General features: G+C 37.8%; 1 protein-coding gene across 4 annotated transcripts in view; it reads left to right on the top strand.

The window, feature by feature from the left end:
• LOC145354025 (triple functional domain protein) overlaps positions 1-19,209 on the top strand; it is a 641,321-nt gene that overhangs the window by 582,248 nt on the left and 39,864 nt on the right. For 3 of the 4 annotated variants that reach the window (XM_080205115.1, XM_080205124.1, XM_080205134.1), the window contains 9 exons: positions 3,841-3,910; positions 5,175-5,264; positions 6,361-6,453; positions 8,498-8,548; positions 9,971-10,048; positions 10,709-10,900; positions 12,600-12,780; positions 14,161-14,894; positions 18,761-19,008. In XM_080205115.1, the coding sequence (XP_080061241.1) occupies positions 3,841-3,910; positions 5,175-5,264; positions 6,361-6,453; positions 8,498-8,548; positions 9,971-10,048; positions 10,709-10,900; positions 12,600-12,780; positions 14,161-14,894; positions 18,761-19,008 (1,737 nt within the window). Of the gene's footprint in view, positions 1-3,840; positions 3,911-5,174; positions 5,265-6,360; positions 6,454-8,497; positions 8,549-9,970; positions 10,049-10,708; positions 10,901-12,599; positions 12,781-14,160; positions 14,895-18,760; positions 19,009-19,209 lie in introns of those variants that run through there. The other variant, XM_080205143.1, reaches the window with a different exon arrangement.

The raw sequence follows: 19,209 nt of genomic DNA, 5'->3' as shown, positions 1-19,209 counted from the left end.
GCTAATAGGAGCTTAAAGCAGAATGGGTTAATAGGAGAACAAAGCTCAGTGAAAGTAATTCTGAAGCATAAGGGAAAGATAGCTCTATTGGGGTGAGGGGGTGCTTGCATTGAGCCAAACCAAGGAACAAAAAGGAGGGCCAAGTTGGAGGGAAAGTTAGACTGAGACTGTGTTGTGACAGTGTTGATATTATAACGCACTTTCAGTTATGACTTACTCAACCCCAATTAGGTAGTTTATTGGTGTTTATGTGACAACTGTTTCAGTCTGTTCTGCACCATTAGTAAATTTGATTTGTGTTCATGGAAGTCATCTCAACATCAAAATACATATAATAAGCTTATGTTTGTAACTTCAAGATTCTGTATCCCAAGTTTATCTGCATCAAACCAGAAGGCTAATAAAACTTGTGCCCTGATAATAGAACTACTTACTTTAACATGATTGGTATTATAATATGCCAGTCTTAAAATGTATCCAGTATTCATTGCTAAATTTGTATTCAAGTTTCAATTTTCTTAATTTTAGTGCTGAAGTTTTACCACTTACCCAATGCATTTTGCACAGAAAAAATGTATGCTCTAGTTCATAGTGACTAATTCTGAATCACTGTTAACCTAATCAGATGTTCAATTAAGTTTCAGTGAAGCAATGAATACAAAGTTGCACTTTGATTGTAAAATAAGTTTCCTCTGCTGTTTCATTGCAATCAGGATCAGCAAGAAGAATTAAAATCCATTCTGCGTGTGCTTTCTCTAAACATCTGCTGAATAACATATATATTTATGGCAGTTAATGATGAAAAATCACTTATGTCTTAACTTCAGGTCATACCATTAGATCTAGAGCATCTTTGGTTATATGTCTTCAAACCACACTTAATAGCTTATTTATCCACCAATGCATCAGTGCAGAAAAGGAGGTTACAGGTATTATTTAAAATTATTAGGGCATTATATGTAGAAAAAGGAACAGTTTATTGTTGATGTTGACATAATAGCTCCCAATAAAAGCTTTTTAACCTCGCCATTGCATCTTCAAGATTATTGGTGTTTACTCGAAGCTCAATTTGTCTTATTAGAGTAGATTATATTTTTACAGCATCACCTGTAACTCCTAAAACCTCAGTTCACCCCAGATCAGAGAGTGCTGCACTGTCAGAATTGCCATTTTTCAGATGAGATGTTAAACCTAAGCACTCTCTGCTTTTTCAGATGGGTGTGAATGGTCCCACAAAACCATTTTGAAGAAATAAGTGTCCTGACTAATATTTATTCCTCAATCAATATGAGTAAAACACATTATCTGGTCACTATCATATAGCTGTTTGTAGCAGCTTGCTGTATGTAAATTGGCATTTGCTACGTTGCAATAGTGACTGTGCTTCAGAAGTACTTCGTTGACTATGATGTATTATAGGACAACCAGACATCATAAGAGGTGCTATATGAATATATAAGTCTTTCTTTCACCAAAATAGACACTGACGATAGTTATATCTGACTTGAAATAGGTACTTTTTAATACGTTTTGATGTGAGACTGAGTTTTGCATGGTAACATTGTTTCTTACTTGCAGAATTTAGAAACCACAAAATAATCCTGTCAAGTTCCTCTACCTGTTGTCAACTTCCGATCACCTTTATGTTATATTTTAAAGCTTTGAATTGATGGGTTGTTGTTTTGCATTTCATACTTTTAACCAAATTGTTTTAATCAAATATTTAATTACTTTTTCTGTACAAAAATCTGAAGATTATTGGAACATTGTACATATCATCTGATACATTGGAGCCAATTCAGTGACGTGACAAGGATCATGCGAGCATTGAAGGCTTAAGTTCTGCAAATAGCTTTGAGGAGCAGCACTTGGTTTCAAAGGATTCAAAGGGATACAGGAATACGATCCAGTTCACAATTTTACCATGTTGGGTGGCAAAGATGACAATATAACCTGGATACTGGACATGCTGTTTGAACACAGAGCTAGGCACAGGTCCAAGCTTAACACAGCTCGTATGAGAGTAAAAATTGAGAGGTTTTTACCCAGCCATACTATATTTCTTTGAATGAAATAAATGGTTCAATAAATAATTTAATGGTAGAATTGGTATCTCTAAGAATATAGGTATTGGCAGAGAATATCAAATACTCAGTGGGACAAATTGGCTAATGTACTGCTGGAACTGGGGTAGAGTATTTTCTGTGGAGAGCCTGATAGTCCAATTGCCTGTTCTTACTTGATGTATTACAAACAATGTATAACTTTAAGTTTAACTTTTATTTGTGTGTTAAGGAAGTTGAAACATGGTTTCATTTTAATTTGGTTTTGTCTTGTGAGCTTTGTGCAGGAAATTTGGAGGGCTTCTGAGCAAGAGGGTCAGGCTTTCTATATTTGTTTGCATATGTACATTTTTAATGAGTTTTTACAATCCTTGAAGCAAACAGATTGGCTGCAAAGGGGTTAGTAAGGGGGAAAGGCATCAGCAATCCATCAAAAATAAACCATTTGCCCAAGTAATGGTGTTAAGATGGTGGTAATCTTCATTGGAATTCCGTGTCTGTAAGGGTATTGCAGAGATAAAAGAAGTAGGTGAGTTTGAATCGTTTTCTTCGTGTTTGTATTGATATCTTTCTAACCTTGTTGTCTGGAATAATATAGTTCACTTTTTTCCTTGCTTGATAAAGATTTTATTCTTTATGTTAGACACCTCTGAATTTCATCAGTAACGTTCCTCCACAGTTTTAAGTAAAAACAACGTTAGGATCTTTCAAGTCAGGTTTCACTGTGCAATCTGATTTTTCCAGTATTAACGTCAACTGAGAACACATGTTTATGTTCTAAGCCTTACTGTTTCTTTACTCTTTGTGCTAATCTCTGTGATAAGAATCAGGATGTTTGTTGGAAGCAGTAAATCTCTGATGCACATACATGTTGGAAAAAAAAGTGATCTCCACCAGAAAAACAAAATTATTTGAAAACAACGCTGCATTTCAACTGTAAATGATTAATATGAAAAGCAAAGAAACATCTTCTGTCTACTTGTCCTGGCACCGTCATGTTTTAGCTGTTAGCACATTAGACCAAATGTTGATGTTGGATATCAGATGGCATCTTCCATTAGTTAAATTTGTTGCTACATGCTTAGGTTTTTGCCTATTAAGTTACTGGAAGTGTGAGCGAATAACAGTGCAGTGAGGAAAACAGTAGTTGTGACCTGAATTAACAAGGCAAGCAACTCTGCACATCCTTAACCATTCAGAATGAACGATTGGAAAATAAACAGTGGAATGAATGAGAAGATAGTCTAAATTAGTATAGGTGAATTTAATATTAAATAAACTACAAAAGAGAAGAAAGTATGTTTGGATTAAGTCAGAGCAATACAAGGGAGTGAGGAAAAGTGAACATAAACTAAAGTTGCCATTAAAATCTTGCAACAACCTGAAGGAGTGACATTCCACTTGTGATTAATTTTCAGTGCGAATGAATTTGATTGGCAGTAATTAACAGATATGTCATAAGAAGTATTTGATGCTTCAAATGACAGGCCTTAACTTTATGCAGTGAGTTTAGTCTGTGCCTACCACACAAATACATAACTAAGCAATGTTTAGTGTGATTCAGGAGTAAGGCAGACAGCAAAATGAACTTTTGCAAATCTAACAGCAGAGTGGGAAACTTGACAGCGCCTTTTTGTTATTGCCATTTAACCACACACCTGCTCCTCTTCTGAAGTTGCTGCCCAATTTACACTTAAATAAGAACGAATGCCTCACAGTTATTTGGATAGCAATATCTGACCGATTGTGTAATTAATTTTTCTTCTTTGATTTTTAGCTTCTTTCTAGGTGAGCTGGAGAAATGCCTGGAAGATCCTGATAAGTTAGCCTCCCTCTTTGTCAAACATGTACGTTGCATTTTCTGCAAACAAAAAATATTTTCTTCCTACATGTCCTTCAATTGTAAGGGATAGTTGAAGTGCAGAAATCTCTTATTGTCATAATAACTCAAGGAAAACAGTTTCAGCCTTCGTAAAACTTTTGAAATTTAGATGAAATTTTTATTCCTGCAGGAAAGTTTCCTTCAGCCTGATTAATGCGGCAAGTTAGGCCATTATCATGAGCAAAGTATTTGTGATGAAGAAGCCACAATGTTCAGTGCACTTTTTTGATACTCAATGCTGCAGGTGCAGCAGGTGGTCAGGAAGGCTAATGGGATGCTGGCCTTCATAGTGAGGGGGATTAAATATAAAAGTAGGGAGGTCTTGCTGCAACTGTACAGGACACTGATGAGGCCGCAGCTGGAGTACTGTGTGCAGTTTTGGGCGCCACACTTACGCAGGGATATTTTGGCTTTGGAGGGAGTGCAGAGGAGGTTTACTAGGCTGATACCGGAGTTGAGGGGGTTGAACTATGAGGAGGGGTTGAATAAACTAGGCTTGTACTCGTTAGAGTTTAGAAGAATGAGGGGAGATCTCATTGAGACGTGTGAGATGATGAATGGGATGGATAGGATAGAGGTGGAGAGGCTCTTCCCGCTCAGAAAGGACCGGAGGACTAGAGGGCACAGCCTCAATCAAGATAAAGGAGGGGCTGTTTAGAATGGAGATGAGGAGGAACTTCTTCACTGAAAGGGTGGTGAATCTCTGGAATTCTCTGCCCGTTGAAGTGGTGGAGGCTGCCTCGCTAAATATATTTAAGACGCGGGTTGATAGGTTTTTGATAGGCAAGGGGATTAAGGGTTATGGGGAGAGGGCGGGAATGTGGAACTGAGCCACGACAGATCAGTCATGATCTTATTGAATGGCGGGGCAGGCTCGAAGGGCTAGATGGCCTACTCCTGCTCCTATTTCTTATGTTCTTATGTTCAATGATAGATTTATGCAGATATTAACAAGGCAAGATTGTAGCTTCCTCCCTTTAAGTGCTTTTTGCACACTAAAATATGTAGCAGGGCAAACATATTATGTGAATACTTATATAGTAATGTCAGCCAGCAGGCTTTCCTGAGAAATTTAACAAAACCCCTCATGATAGCATATAATCCAAACTGAAATATTTCCTCAAATTAGGACAGCTAAGGAAAGATTAACTTTTGGTACTTTTAAAAATGTACTTCTCCAGTAATGCTGTTACTTACAATCTTTTCTGTTTCTCCACAAAACCACAAAGGAGAGAAGATTGCATATGTATATAGTTTACTGTCAAAACAAGCCCAAGTCTGAGTACATTGTGTCGGAATACATTGACACCTATTTTGAGGTGAGAACTTTGAAAATATTTTATTTCAAGTTTAATTAAATATTAAGTATTTCAGCTTTAATACTGATATTTGATATTTCCAGAACTTGAACAAGCTCAAATTTGATAATATGTGTTCTGTGGCATAAGTGAAATATTGGCCCAAATTTTCCAGTCAGCGTCAATGCTGAGCGCATTGACACTGCCTTCAAAAGATACCTGCGACCTAACCCTTCTACCATATTTCAGTCGTATTTTGCGGTCATGGCCGAAGCACCAGTGCTACTGAAGCGTCAGTGCAACTTCTCCAGGGGAAGACTGCGAGATAGAAGAAGGGAGGGTATATTCCCTTTTAACAATAGTCGCTGCCCTATTCAGGTAAGATTTTAAAGGTCCAAATCATTTAGCAAGAAGGTCATTTAGTAAGCGAATAAGTTAGTGAATGGGTGAGTACACGTGCGCAATTTCTACATATGACTGTATCTTAGGATTCCTGCAGGGTCCTGACGCACATCTCCCAAATTCCATACCATCTCCAATGATCCGGAGTCTGTAAGATTTGGGCCATTATTTCTTTATTCTGTGCTTTTCTGTTTTGAAGTGGTTATGTATATTGAGACAAAAATGATCACTTTGCATTGTTTTGAATGTATAAAATCCTTGTTTTGTTCCCAATTGCTGTTTCTTCCCCAGGTTACACCTCTGACTTGATTCAAGTCGGTGGTTGTGCTTTTCCCTCCGGCCACTTCCAGTGCTGCCTTGAACAACTGTATGGTGCAATGGAGCAATTGCTTTTCAGGCTTTTCCTTCCCACAGCAGCATAACTGAGTTGAGGAACTCACTCTGTGAAATTGTCCAACTTGCTCCCATCTATTAGCATTCTAACATGTTAAAGAAACTTTATCACTGCTTTGAAATATAATTTTACAAAAAGCTTCTAAGTGTCACAGATGTGACATGGTTGTATTAGTTTTAATTTACATTTGCAATACTGTTTGAGACACCAAAGAAAATAGTCCAGTGTGTGTAGTATATAATGCAATGGAGAAGACGAATAGCATACTTTTTTTCTTAAAAGAGAAACAGATTTAAATCATACTTTTTATGTAATTTTAAGGATGTAAAACAACGTCTTGGTCATCGACTGCAACTGACTGACCTGCTAATAAAGCCAGTACAACGGATAATGAAATATCAACTCCTGTTGAAGGTTAGTACTTCATGAGAAACCTACAATTGAAAAACTGTTTAGTGTTGAGCAACTCTGAATAGATTAAAATAATTATTCAACAATGAAAACTGCAAATAAGTTATGCAATTTGCTTATGATGAGGGGAAAACTGTTCATACAAGTTTAGTAAAAAATCATTTCATAGAATCCTGTAGTACACAAGGAGCCATTCGGCCCATCGAACCTGCACCGACAACAACCCCACCCATGCCCTATCCCTGTCTCTAAATACGTAGCCCCACATATTTAGAGACATAGAGTCGTAGAAGTTTTCAGCATGGAAACAGGCCCTTCGGCCCAACTTGCCCATGCCACCCTTTTTTTAAACCCCTAAGCTAACCCCAGTTGCCTGCATTTGGCACATATCCCTCTATACACATCTTACCCATGTAACTATCTAAATGCTTTTTAAAAGACAACATTGTATCTGCCTCTACTACTACCTCTGGCAGCTTGTTCCAGACACTCACCACCCTCTGTGTGAAGAAATTATCCCTGTGGACATTTTTGTATCACTCACCTTAAACCTATGGCCTCCAGCTTTAGACTCCCTTACCTTTGGGAAAAGATATTGACTATCTAGCTGATCTGTGCCCCTCATTATTTTATAGACCTCTATAAGATCACCCCTCAGCGTCGTACGCTCCAGAGAATAAAGTCCCAGTCTATCCAGCCTCTCCTTATAACTCAAACCATCAGGTCTCGATAGCATCCTAGTAAATCTTTTCTGCACTTCTTCTAGTTTAATAATATCCTTTCCATAAATAGGGTGACCAGAACTGCACACAGTATTCCAAGTGTGGCCTTAGGCCTTACCAATCTCTTGTATAACTTCAGTGTTCTGATCAATGAAACCAAGCATGCCGGATGCCTTCTTCGCCACTCTGCCCACTTTGTGTGACTCCACTTTCAAGGAGCTATGAACATGTACCCTAGATCTCTTTGTTCTGTAACTCTCCCCAATGCCCTGCCATTAACTAAGTCCTGCCCTGAGTCAATCTACCAAAATGCATCACCTTGCATTTAGCTAAATTAAATTCCATCTGCCATTCGTCAGCCCATTGGCCCAGTTGATCAAGATCCCATTGCAATTGGAGATAATTTTCTTCGCTGTCCACTATGCCATCAATCTTGGTGTCATCTGCAAACTTACTAACCATTGCCTCCTATATTCTCATCCAAATCATTAATATAAATGACAGATAACCAGCACAGATCTCTGAGGCATTGGACTCAGCACTGATCTCTGAGACACACCGTTGGTCACAGGCCTCCAGTTTGAAAAACAACTCTCTACAACCACCCTCTGTCTTCTGTCAATAAGCCAATTTTGTATCTATTCAGATAGTCACCCTGGATCCCTTGAGATTTAATGTTATGCAACAACCTGCCATATGGTATCTTGTCAAAGGCCTTGCTGAAGTCCACGTAGACAACATCAACTACACTGCCTTCATCTGTCTTCTTGGTTACCCCTTCAAAAAACTCTTACCCTGCTTATTTACCCTGCTAATCCCCCTGACACCAAGGGGCAATTTACCAGGGCTACTCAGCCTATCCTGCGTATCTTTGGTCTGTGGGAGAAAACCAGAGCATCTGGAAGAAACCCACGCAGACATGGGGAGAACATGCAAACTCCACACAGTCACCCAAGGTTGGAATGGTGCTGTGAGGCAGCAGTGCTAACGACTGTGCTACTGTGCCATCCAAGAAGAAATGGAAGAAGACTTTCATAATGGGGTTCATTGTGGAACCCCACTATGCCTCCTATTGCCAATTCAAAAATATAATCAACAGTTGTCCCGTGCACAGCTTGCTCTGACACCTCCTCCTCCAATTTGGTAGTGAAGTGTACAAGTAGAAGGGGAGAAAGTAGAAAGTGAGAAAGAGAGGAGAAAATTCTTTATTATATTGTATATTACACCTGAATATCTACAACATTTTATCTGAATATATAATTATCTGAAATTAAATTTCTGGATTAACAGCAAAACATTGACTAATTCTGTTTTTCTGTGTACAGGATTTCCTTAAATACTCAAGAAAAGCTGCTGTAGACACAACAGAGTTGGAGGTATTGTCTCATAGTATCAAAATGAACATACATTGCCAATATATAAATTAGGTGGCATTTTTGTATTTATTTATTCTATCGGCAGAGCAACATATTGCTCTCTACCTACAGCAAGCTTTTATATCATACCTTTAACATAGAAAAACCTTTCAAAGCATTTCACAGTGGCATAGTCAGAAAAAAAATCTTATTGCTGCAAAGTATGAATATTGCTGCTTCTTACAGCTGTCGAATTTTTGAAAGACATGGCTTTATTCTCCCTCATGAGTGCTCCTGTTATGCAGAGAGTTCACTCCAGAATTTTCGATGGTTGCCTCACAACCAGCCTTGCATTACAAAAGCCCAATTTTATTAATGGCTTTTATTTGGAAAATGTATCATTTTATTTAATTGTAAGAGCATGTTTTGATTTGTGGACAAATTCATTCAGCATGTGGCTTTGGAAACTGAATTTCATATTTTTTCCATTTGGTAAGCTATGCATGGGTAGCAAGCATAGTGTTCATTTGCAAATATGTATGTACATTTCTTTCTCCTGATTGTGCACATTAAACAAAACATCTAATGGATAAATGGAATTGACAATGCACATAAAGCTGAACCTTAAGTAGATCCTGAGTGGAGACTAAATATGACATGAATAGTTTAGGAGTCAGTGTAATACAATGCTTTTTACAAGGTGGGTAAATAATTTGGGATGGCATATCGTTTTCTATTTACCAGCAAAAGATTATGCTTCTAAAGATAATAAATAATTAATATTGCTGCTGTGTTCCATGAAGTGATAGGACTGAGTTTTGCAATTTCAGTTGAATCCTATGGGGAAAGATGTGGATTGGAATTTTTTGCTTTGGCTCTCTTACAACCTAAGACTCTTGAGTCATTTTATTCACTGCCACCCACCAATCCTGATATTACTATTCCCCTCTCAGGAAGAAGATATTCTGTGTTATTTAAATATGGCCTGGAAATTAAGATTGTGAGAGCCTCATGCTGTGTTCCCTTTAGTGTTTATATCTCAGCCTTGCCCATATAATGGTTTCCGTGAATGAGGGTGGAACCCCATTATGCCTCCTATTGCCAATTCAAAAATATAATCAACAGTTGTCCTGTGCACAGCTTGCTCTGACACCACCTCCTCCAATTTGGTAGTGAAGTGTACAAGTAGAAGGGGAGAAAGTGGGAAAGAGAGGAGAAAATTCTCTATGAACTTATAATGTATGATCTCACACCTGTCATAGAATCCAAGGGACCAGAGAGATTTCTAACCTTATTATGCTACAACAATCAGAATAATACAATTATATACAAAGACCCATACGGAAGGCTGACAATCTGTTTTTTATATATTAAAATCCTTAAAACTAATAACAGCCAGGAATATTAAATACTGATACTTTCTTTCCTCTGTTCAACATTTAGAAAGCTGTGGAGGTCATGTGTGTTGTACCAAAACGATGCAACGATATGATGAATGTTGGACGTCTGCAAGGATTCGATGTAATTTTGATAGTTTGATTATTCTCAATTTTTCTATTTTAGGAAGGATTCCCATGTTTTTATTTATAATAGCCCAGTTTCCTTTTCTAAATCTGAGGTGATTATTTTAAAGCTTATTGTGCCATATACCAAAGCAAAACAACAAGGATGAAAATAATATAAGATTAACTGTGATTTTTTTTAAAGTTTGTATTACAGTGCGTGGTATTTTGCAAATGTATAATCACTTCAAGGACATCAGGTCCTTGACAGCAACATGAATAATCCATAACAGTGCAACCATACTCGGAACAGGATTAAGGAGAATCATTTACTTTGCTGAAATTATTTTATCAGTTTTGATGTACCATAGTTATCAGTGAAAGAGATAGTTGCAATATGAATGAGAAATTCCCTTTTCTATGTGTGATAAAGGTATGGTTTACTAGCAGGCCCGTAATCTCAAGATAGAGAAGGAAGACTAGCAGTTTATTTATTTACTGCAAATTGTAGCCTTTGTGGTTAGATATACAAGACACAACCTTGGCTGTATACACACTCAGATTTTGAGTTGTATAAACCCATAGATGATTATGATACATTTTAAAATCTTTTTATTGGAATATTAAATTCTTCTGTGGCCCTTCAAAGATAGATCATGTTTTTTTTCTCTGTTTTCAGGGCAAAATTATAGCCCAGGGAAGATTGCTTCTCCAGGACACATTCTTTGTTGCAGATCAGGATGCTGGGCTTCTTTCACGTAGTAAAGAGCGAAGAGTCTTCCTGTTTGAGCAGATTGCAATATTCAGCGAGCCTTTAGATAAGAAAAAAGGCTTCTCCATGCCTGGTTATTTATTTAAAAACAGTGTCAAGGTAATCAAATATTCTGGGAAATGTTTTATTATAAATATTCAAGAATTATTGCATTAACTCATATAATTTAAGCAAATTTAATTTATTAATTTGCCTGAGTTTCAGTTGATGCCTGACTTAAATCTTCAAAGGATGTTGGTGTTCATTTTAATGGGTGAATCTATTGTAGTTTCATCAAGAAGTAGAGCAACAGGATATATGATCTAATCCATTCACAAATCAGTCAATCTGTGAAGCATGTAATTTTACCATTGATGATGTACAAGCTGAAGTCAATGGCCATGGCAGTGGCTCCATCCACTGATTGGAAAGCCAGGGCCAGCTGCACTACAGTCATTTTATTGAAGTGCCAATGGAATTCAGTCAACTGTTTGGCATTAGATCTTCCATACTTTCAAGAGTGGAGATGTCGCCTCCAACCAGTCAGATGGCCAGTAGCTCTTCAGTGTCAGCAGTGCCACTGGGAGTGGTGGCCACTTCCGGAACTGCAACAGGAATAATTTCAGCAATGATGCAGGAGGCCCCAGAGTGCAGTAAGTAGGGTCAGGCACTGGTACTAATAGGACAAATCCCTTAAGTAGCCATTAGTTGGCATCCAGGTGGAAAGGTCTCCCCCAACTTTCTTCACTTCGATTTAATAGGAAGGGAGTTGGGAATGCGACAGAACTCCACCTTCCCAATTCTATGACACCCTTTGCCTGCCAACCCTCTCCTGGGGAGTAGGAATTGTGCACAAACCATTATATAATTCCTGTTATGTCATAATCATATCCTTGATTATTAGCACAATGTGTTGATATATCACTGTGATATGACCTAGCATCATTCTCAGGATTTCTCTATTTTAAGGCTGCTGAGGGAGACACAGCCTGGGGAGAAATAAATCCGAGAACATACCAATTCATGCTACTATCATACATTTACCAGCTCCTGTGGTATTGCCAGAGTACTGGTATTTTTATCTTCTGGTCATCAAAGTTGCAGCAATTATATCCCTGATCTCTTTTATCATGGTTGAAGTCAGCATTCCCAATAAGCTGTTTAGCCATGCAACAAACTATGTACAAACCTTAAGTTACTGTGCAACATAAAGGTACTTAAATAAATCATGCACTTCAAATTTATGCTAGTAGAAAATATTGCCAAAAAAATTAGATGAGAGTTATTAAGGTGCTACAGTAATTTCAGGATTCATATAATGGTGATAAATTGTTTGAGCATTTTACCCTTTAATAAAAAAATCCCTCCATTGACCATCTCTCCTTACTGCATGTTGGTCTGCATAATATTTATTTGTTAAATAATTTTCTCACTATTTGTTTACAAATGTTTTTGAGATGGTTTTTATAGAATTAACTCAATGAATGTGCTACATTAAGAACACTTCACTTTGAAACACAAGGTACAAATGTCACTATGTCATGGGATAAATGTTCTACTGTGCTCCAGAAACAGATCATGAGCATTTTGCTGCAAAATTATGGACTGAGAATCCACTATTCCATGTCCATTAGTATTAATAGATACAAAGACACACCCTGTGCTTGAATTTTGCAATGTATCATGAAGCTCACAAATAGAATTTTTATCTCTGTGTGAATAATCTGACAAGTGGCATTTTAGGGAGGTGAAATTTGAATTTCTGGATTTAAAATTCAGACTGTTTAATACTTTGAGGGCTTTTTGCTTGGTGTTTCAGGTGAGTTGTCTTGGCCTGGAAGAGAATGTGGAAAATGATCCATGCAAATTTGCACTTACCTCACGATCAGCTGAAGGCGGCATGGAAATCTACATTCTCCAAGCATCAAATCCAACAGTCCGCCAAATGTGGATTTATGAAATCAACCAAATTCTGGAAAACCAGCGCAACTTTTTAAATGGTACTTTAAGATTTACTTTTGATTGAATATGTTAAACAGAATCTTATTGTTTCTGTTCCCGTTAACTCTTCAAATGTTTACATGTGCATCTACATTAATTAATTGCATTACAGAAATTAACTATAGTCAGTACTGGGTTAAATTGTTTGAGGTAAGGCTGTATTACAAGTATCTTGCAAACTACCTCTTCCCTTTACCTGAGGCTTCTATGAAAGTAATGGCAATTATGATTTTTATTTAAATTGGCTTTTTCATTGTCCTTATTTCATTATCTAAGTGTATATACGCAAAACAATTTTTAATGTATTTTTGCAGAGTGTTGATAAGTTAGATTTAATGATTTTGTAAAATAAAATTCTTAAAAATGCACTAAACGAAGGTGGTTTCTGGCCTTTCCCCTTTTCATCATAATTTTCAATCCTGATTTTCCAGACAGATGTAGCAGTTGTGCCCTAGGGGAAGAGGACGTGGTCTCTCTGAGTTAGCTACCATAAGGTGCACCCCAAAAAATAAATAAGGAATTTTCCAATTATCATCTTCCCTTCCAGTCAGAACTACTTCATCTCCAGGCATCATCTCCCCCTAGATACTTGGCTACAATTGAGAAGGTTACAGGGTAAAAGATCACACCCCTCATTCCATGGATCCCCTAACATTAGCATTTTTAAGTATTTGCCATTGCAGTATGCCATTTGCCAAATGGAAATTAACATCCTCTATTTAGGCAGTGAATATTGTGAATGAATCCAATTTAGCACTAGAAATTGTGGCACCAGAAAACTGGAAAATAATTTTAACTGCGCAGATGTGCTCTGGTGTTTCAGCTTCAGCTGTGACCTAGTTGAATTTATCAAAATCACTTGCACAGTGGAGCCCATATCTAATTATTAAGTAATGGTGGCAAGCAGGACGTAAAGCAAGGGTGAGTAAATGGAACTGAGGAACAGATCAACCATGATCTCATTGAATTATGGTGCAGGCTTGAGAGACAGATTAGGCTACTTCTGTTCTTACCATATTGTAAGAGTTCCCTATGGAAATTTGTTGTAGTATTCATGGTATTGTTAAAAGAAGGATGTTGATTAATAATTAAATCCTATCCATAGGCAGCCTTAAAAAAATCATTAAAGTTTGCCTGTCATGATTGAATTGCTTGTGCAATCCTTATCAGTAACTGACATACTTTTTGTGAGTTTAACATCATGTATGCCACTCATAATCAGTGAATATTTGACAATAGCTGAGTATAAATGACCCTTGAGGGGACATCTCTAATCCCCACTTGCCATTCATCCCAACCTGGTTTCTTTAATCCACACTTTTCATTCATCCCAACCGTACAATGTTCAATCTGTCTAATTAAACTTTTTTTGGCTTCAGCTTTGACATCTCCGATTGAGTACCAGAAGAACCATGTCGGCCCTAGTGGACCTAATAGCTGTAGTGGAATGAGCAGCACAAGCCGTTCCAGACCATCTCGGATCCCCCAGCCTATCCGGCACCATTCCCCAGTCCTGGTCTCCTCTGCGGCCTCGGCCCAGTCAGAGGCAGACAGATTGACAGGTATGTCCGCTCGAAACCCTACCCTGACGACACTCAACAGCACCTTAGATTCTGGCTGCAGCCAATCTGACAGGCATCTGGAACGAGAAGTCAGCGAAAGGAATGTGGAACAGATTCCTAAGAAAAAAGTTCTTGAGAGTCCCAGGAAATCGTTAGGACCGCTCACCAACACAGGAGATGGAAGCCAAAAGGAATTACGAGGTAGCCTAGAAGAGAATCGGTCACCAAGAGGGAGTGTGGGCACTCTGACAATAGGAAAGCAACGGCCAGGCACTACTTCACCCTTGAGTTCACCGATGTCTACAACCTTCCCTTCCTCACCCTTCAGCAAAGAACCCTTCCCTCCCAGCAGTCCTGTTCTTAAGGGCTCCTTCTGGAGCTCACACCCAGCTTCACCTGCCAGTCGCCCCGGCTCCTTCACCTTTCCAGGGGACATGGACTCCCTGCAGCGCCAGGTCCACCGCCACTCCACGCACAGCAAGGATACTGATCGTATGAGCACGTGCTCCTCGACCAGCGAGCAGTCGGTGCATTCCACCCAGAGCAACGGGGTAAGAGCGGAGCACGTCTGTCCTGTGAGCTCCTCTAAAACCTTCCCACGCTCTCCTTCTGTGCGTCAGTATCACTCTCCGTACTAATTCCTCCTGGCTCTGCAAAAAAAAAACTGCTCTGTTCTGAAACTTAAAAACTTGCCTAACTACTCATCGCTGTGACTGTCTACCTGTCAAGATCTTTTAAAAAAAACTTGTCAGCCTAAACATCTACTAACCACTGCTCCTGCAACTGCCTCCCTTGCAGAAGGCAAATAACAGCTAACGCAACTTTCAGCAAAAAACACCTGCATCTTCACCCTTTCCCTTTACAGACCAGCATACCGCATATATTAACGGGGCATTTCTCTGGACTGGTCGCGCTACTTTAAATTTGCTAGTTGCAACTTTTTTTTATTGCCAATTGCTGATTCAATGCATCATCCCCCATCTTGTTCAGCCCAGTTTCTACAGCTGACATATGGAGTCCTCTGTTCAAGAAGCTTTCCAGCTTACAATGTAAGACATTGAAACCACTTAAGGGTGCCATAACATCTGCACTAACCGTCTCAGATTAATTTAATTTTTTATCACAGAATTCTTCGCAAGCATATTTTGTTTCTCAGTATCTTGCAAATCTGTAATGCTTTACCTTATGGTATGGGAGACAGTATTCCCTTCCAAAGAAAAAGCAATTTTATCAATGTCTTTCCAAAGTTAGTTTATTTTTCCCATCATTCGTTTGCTTAGAAATCATTGTCAGTTATAATGCAAATAATCAGGATGAAAATGTTTCACTGAACAGTGTAACAAACTCACAAAAACATTGTTATTTACATTTTAGCCAGCTTATTTTCTTTTAAACTCTTGCATGCTCACTATGCATTGCATGTCCCTCAGTTTCCAAGCACAGCATTTTGGATAGGTTAATAAATTCCAATGTAATAATCCAATTTGCTTGAAAGCATGTGCTTTTTGCTGCATTAGCAAATGCTAAAATAATATGTACACTATGACATTCTGCTGTTTACTTTGTACGTTCTAGTCTTTAACTTTCATTTTCTTTTCATCTGTTTCAATTTGTATGTTTTTCTGTCTCAATTAAGGGAGCAACTTTGTACCAGTTATGTCAAAAAAATTCTTGTTGTATTTTGTATGTCAAAAATGGTCTTATGTAATCCACAATTAAAATGTGCAGAGTACTTATGGTGCAGAGTTGTCATATAGGTGGGAGTGAGATTCTGAAACACTGATCAAAAACATTGTGGATGTCACTTTCATGATTGCTAAGAACCAATGCTACGTGGATTTTTTAATAATAATGACGACTTCATGCATTAAGCATAGAAAATTGAAGGCAGGTATTTCTCTTGTATGAGAGGTTGCTTGAAAATAAATATATATTTCTATTCCTCATCCAGGCAGTGCAAAAGACCAGAATAATGATTTTATTAATGAATTATGTCACAGAGATGAGAACATGCCATAAATGACAGCTGGGCTATGGGACTGGGGAAGGAAGCAGAGGTGAAACTATTTTGGCATAGCAGGAGATAGTGTGAATTTTCTTCACTTTCCAGCAACTATTTAATGAACAGCAGTTGCAAAGAATTCAAAGCAGATTATGTGCTGATCTTCTTGGCTGAAGAAATACATATTGTAAAGAAGCAAGAATATTTAACATTATTCTACCTCCCTCCTCCTTGACAGTTGCAATTTGTGACTTGTTGCTGAATTATTCACTTGCTGTCCATGCGTAGCAAAACAGTCTGGATCACTTGTATTAAATGTTCCTCAATAGGTGTTAAGTCCTTGCAAGCCCCCATTGGTTGTAAACAATAAAAGAATAGATGAAACAAGCTGTTACAAAAGTAAAATACAGTGGGTGCTGGAAATCTGGAATAAAATCAGAAAATGCGAGAAATATTCAGCATTTCCAGCAACATCTGTGTAAGAAGCAAAGAAATTTGCTTCAAGTCAACGATCTTTCGTGAGAACTGGAAAAGTTAAGGGTGCAACAGGTTTTAAGCAAATACAAGGAAGAGAAAGTGAGAAAATAATAAAAGGGAAGCCTGCAATATGGTAGAAGGGATGTAAATGGAAAAGAAGCACGATCATTAATATCTCCCTTCCAAAGACGCTGCAAGGAATCAGATGTCGTGTAAGATATTAAATGGGAATTCGATGTTAAGTTCAGAAGGCTGTTAAAATGCCTAATTGCTAGATAAGCCTCAAGAAATAGCACTTCATCTTTAGATTAGCCACTTTACAGTCTTCCATACCCAAAATTGAGTTCCAGTCTCAGACCATATCCATTGCCCTGTATTTTTCTCATCTTTAGATGACTTTTGTTGATGATTTTGCTTTTCCCATTAATTTCTTCTGGACCCATTTTTGGTTTCTTTGCTTATCTCATTACTGTTGCCTTGGGCCATCATCCCATATTATTTAATCACTCCTATCTTCCACCATGTCATAGAATATTCCCCTTGCCTCTTCTTCTGGACTTGCTTAAAACTTGATACATCTCTAACTTGTTCCAGTTCCAAAGAAAGAGCACTGACCTGAGATGTTAATTCTATTTCCTTCATCACAGATGCTGCCAGACCTGCTGAGTGTTTCCAGCATTTTCTGTTTTTAAATGATTGGATTTTAGCATGCTTTCCTTTGATACAATAGAACAACAGAGTAGAGTTAGGAATGAACTTCAGCCACTTCTCCAAATTCTGTTCTAACAGCAAATTTAAGGAAAAACGGGTTACATTTAAATTTGACAGGTTTTGTTTATGAAATATTGAATTGTTCATATTTTAAATATTTTCAGGAAACAGTCTGCTATTACTAAACTATGGGCCCCTCATCTTTTGTCACAAGTTGTTTGATTCATAAATAAGGAAGTTATATTATTTCTGAAAAGCTCTATCAATAACCTAGCATTTTTTCAAACACATTAAGTGAATCCAAATGATCAGGAAGATCACAGCAGTGTCTCAGCCTATGCTGAGTTAATTGGTCTTGGTGAGAGGGCAATGGTAAACACAGCACAATTAACTTCAAGGGAAGGAGTAGTCAGCCAATTTTCCTTTTCCTGGCCACTGTTCAAAAAGTGAACCTGTGTGAGTTTAGTTGTGATGATCCCCATAGTTGAGTAGCCCATTCAGGTTCATAAATAAAGTCTGGGTCACTTCTATCAAATTATTGAGGTCTTTGCAGCCTCTGGAACCATATTTCAGCAAAGAGTCAACACTTCAATTGGAGGAAAGTAAGAAAGAACATTAATGGAGAAAAAAATCAATGTAAATTTTAAAATAAACCACAATGTGACAGAGTTTGTTTCTTAAAATATTAGTTTTAGACTTATAAAAATTGGGGGAAAAAATCCAAAACTTGCTAGGAGTCTATCTAGACTCCAGATTTTTTTCATCTTTGTTAAAACTGTATATATAACCTTTGCGAGATCAAAGTAACAAAGCTGATTACAGTCATGCTGGAGAGGTAGGTATTAGAAAATGAGTACAAATTCCTCTCACATGAAGTATTATCTGATAGAAACATTTTCCTTTATTGTTTAAACATATTAGAATTTTAAACAGTTATTCTGCAATGTGCTGTGTCCATTTTTAATATTTTACATGTCAGTTTGTTGTATCCATGTATTTGTGTAAGCCTTAATAAAAACAAGATATTACATTATTTGAAGTGTTGAAAGCCAATAAAATTAGGCTCCTGTTTAAAATCATTTTTTAATTGATGGAGGTTGGGGAAATAACATCGTTACAAAATGAAAACAGCAAGCCATGTTTAAATGACCAATTTATGCATTATTATGTGACTTGTTTCAGAAACACATTTTATTTTTGCAACCTTGTTTTTTTCCTCCCCTGTAGAGTGAAAGTAGCAGCAGCAGTAATATCTCCACCATGCTGGTAACACATGATTACACCGCCGTGAAAGAGGATGAAATCAATGTCTGCCAGGGCGAGGTGGTGCAGATCCTGGCCAGCAACCAACAGAACATGTTTTTGGTGTTTCGGGCAGCCACTGACCAATGCCCTGCAGCTGAGGGATGGATTCCTGGCTATGTACTAGGTCACACAACTATTATAATCCCAGACAACCCTGAAGGAACATTAAAGTTAGTCTGTTTTCATTTATAGTTTGGTTGTATAACTCGAAATTATCAATCTTTCAGGCAATTTCTTCCGAATCAACCAAATATTCTCTCTTTGTCTGATGACAGGTGGGCAGGAATTATTTTCTCTTAATTTTCTCCTGACCTCTCTTGGCTAAGATATGGCTGTGTGAATTTTCCTGGTACCTGATGCAAGTGGCAGTA

This window comes from Carcharhinus amblyrhynchos, chromosome 2 (assembly GCF_965287045.1).
Source record: "Carcharhinus amblyrhynchos chromosome 2, sCarAmb.v2.hapA, whole genome shotgun sequence".
Lineage (NCBI taxonomy): Eukaryota > Metazoa > Chordata > Chondrichthyes > Carcharhiniformes > Carcharhinidae > Carcharhinus > Carcharhinus amblyrhynchos.
Note: the sequence above shows the minus strand (reverse complement) of the source record. Positions and strands in the feature narration are given on the sequence as shown.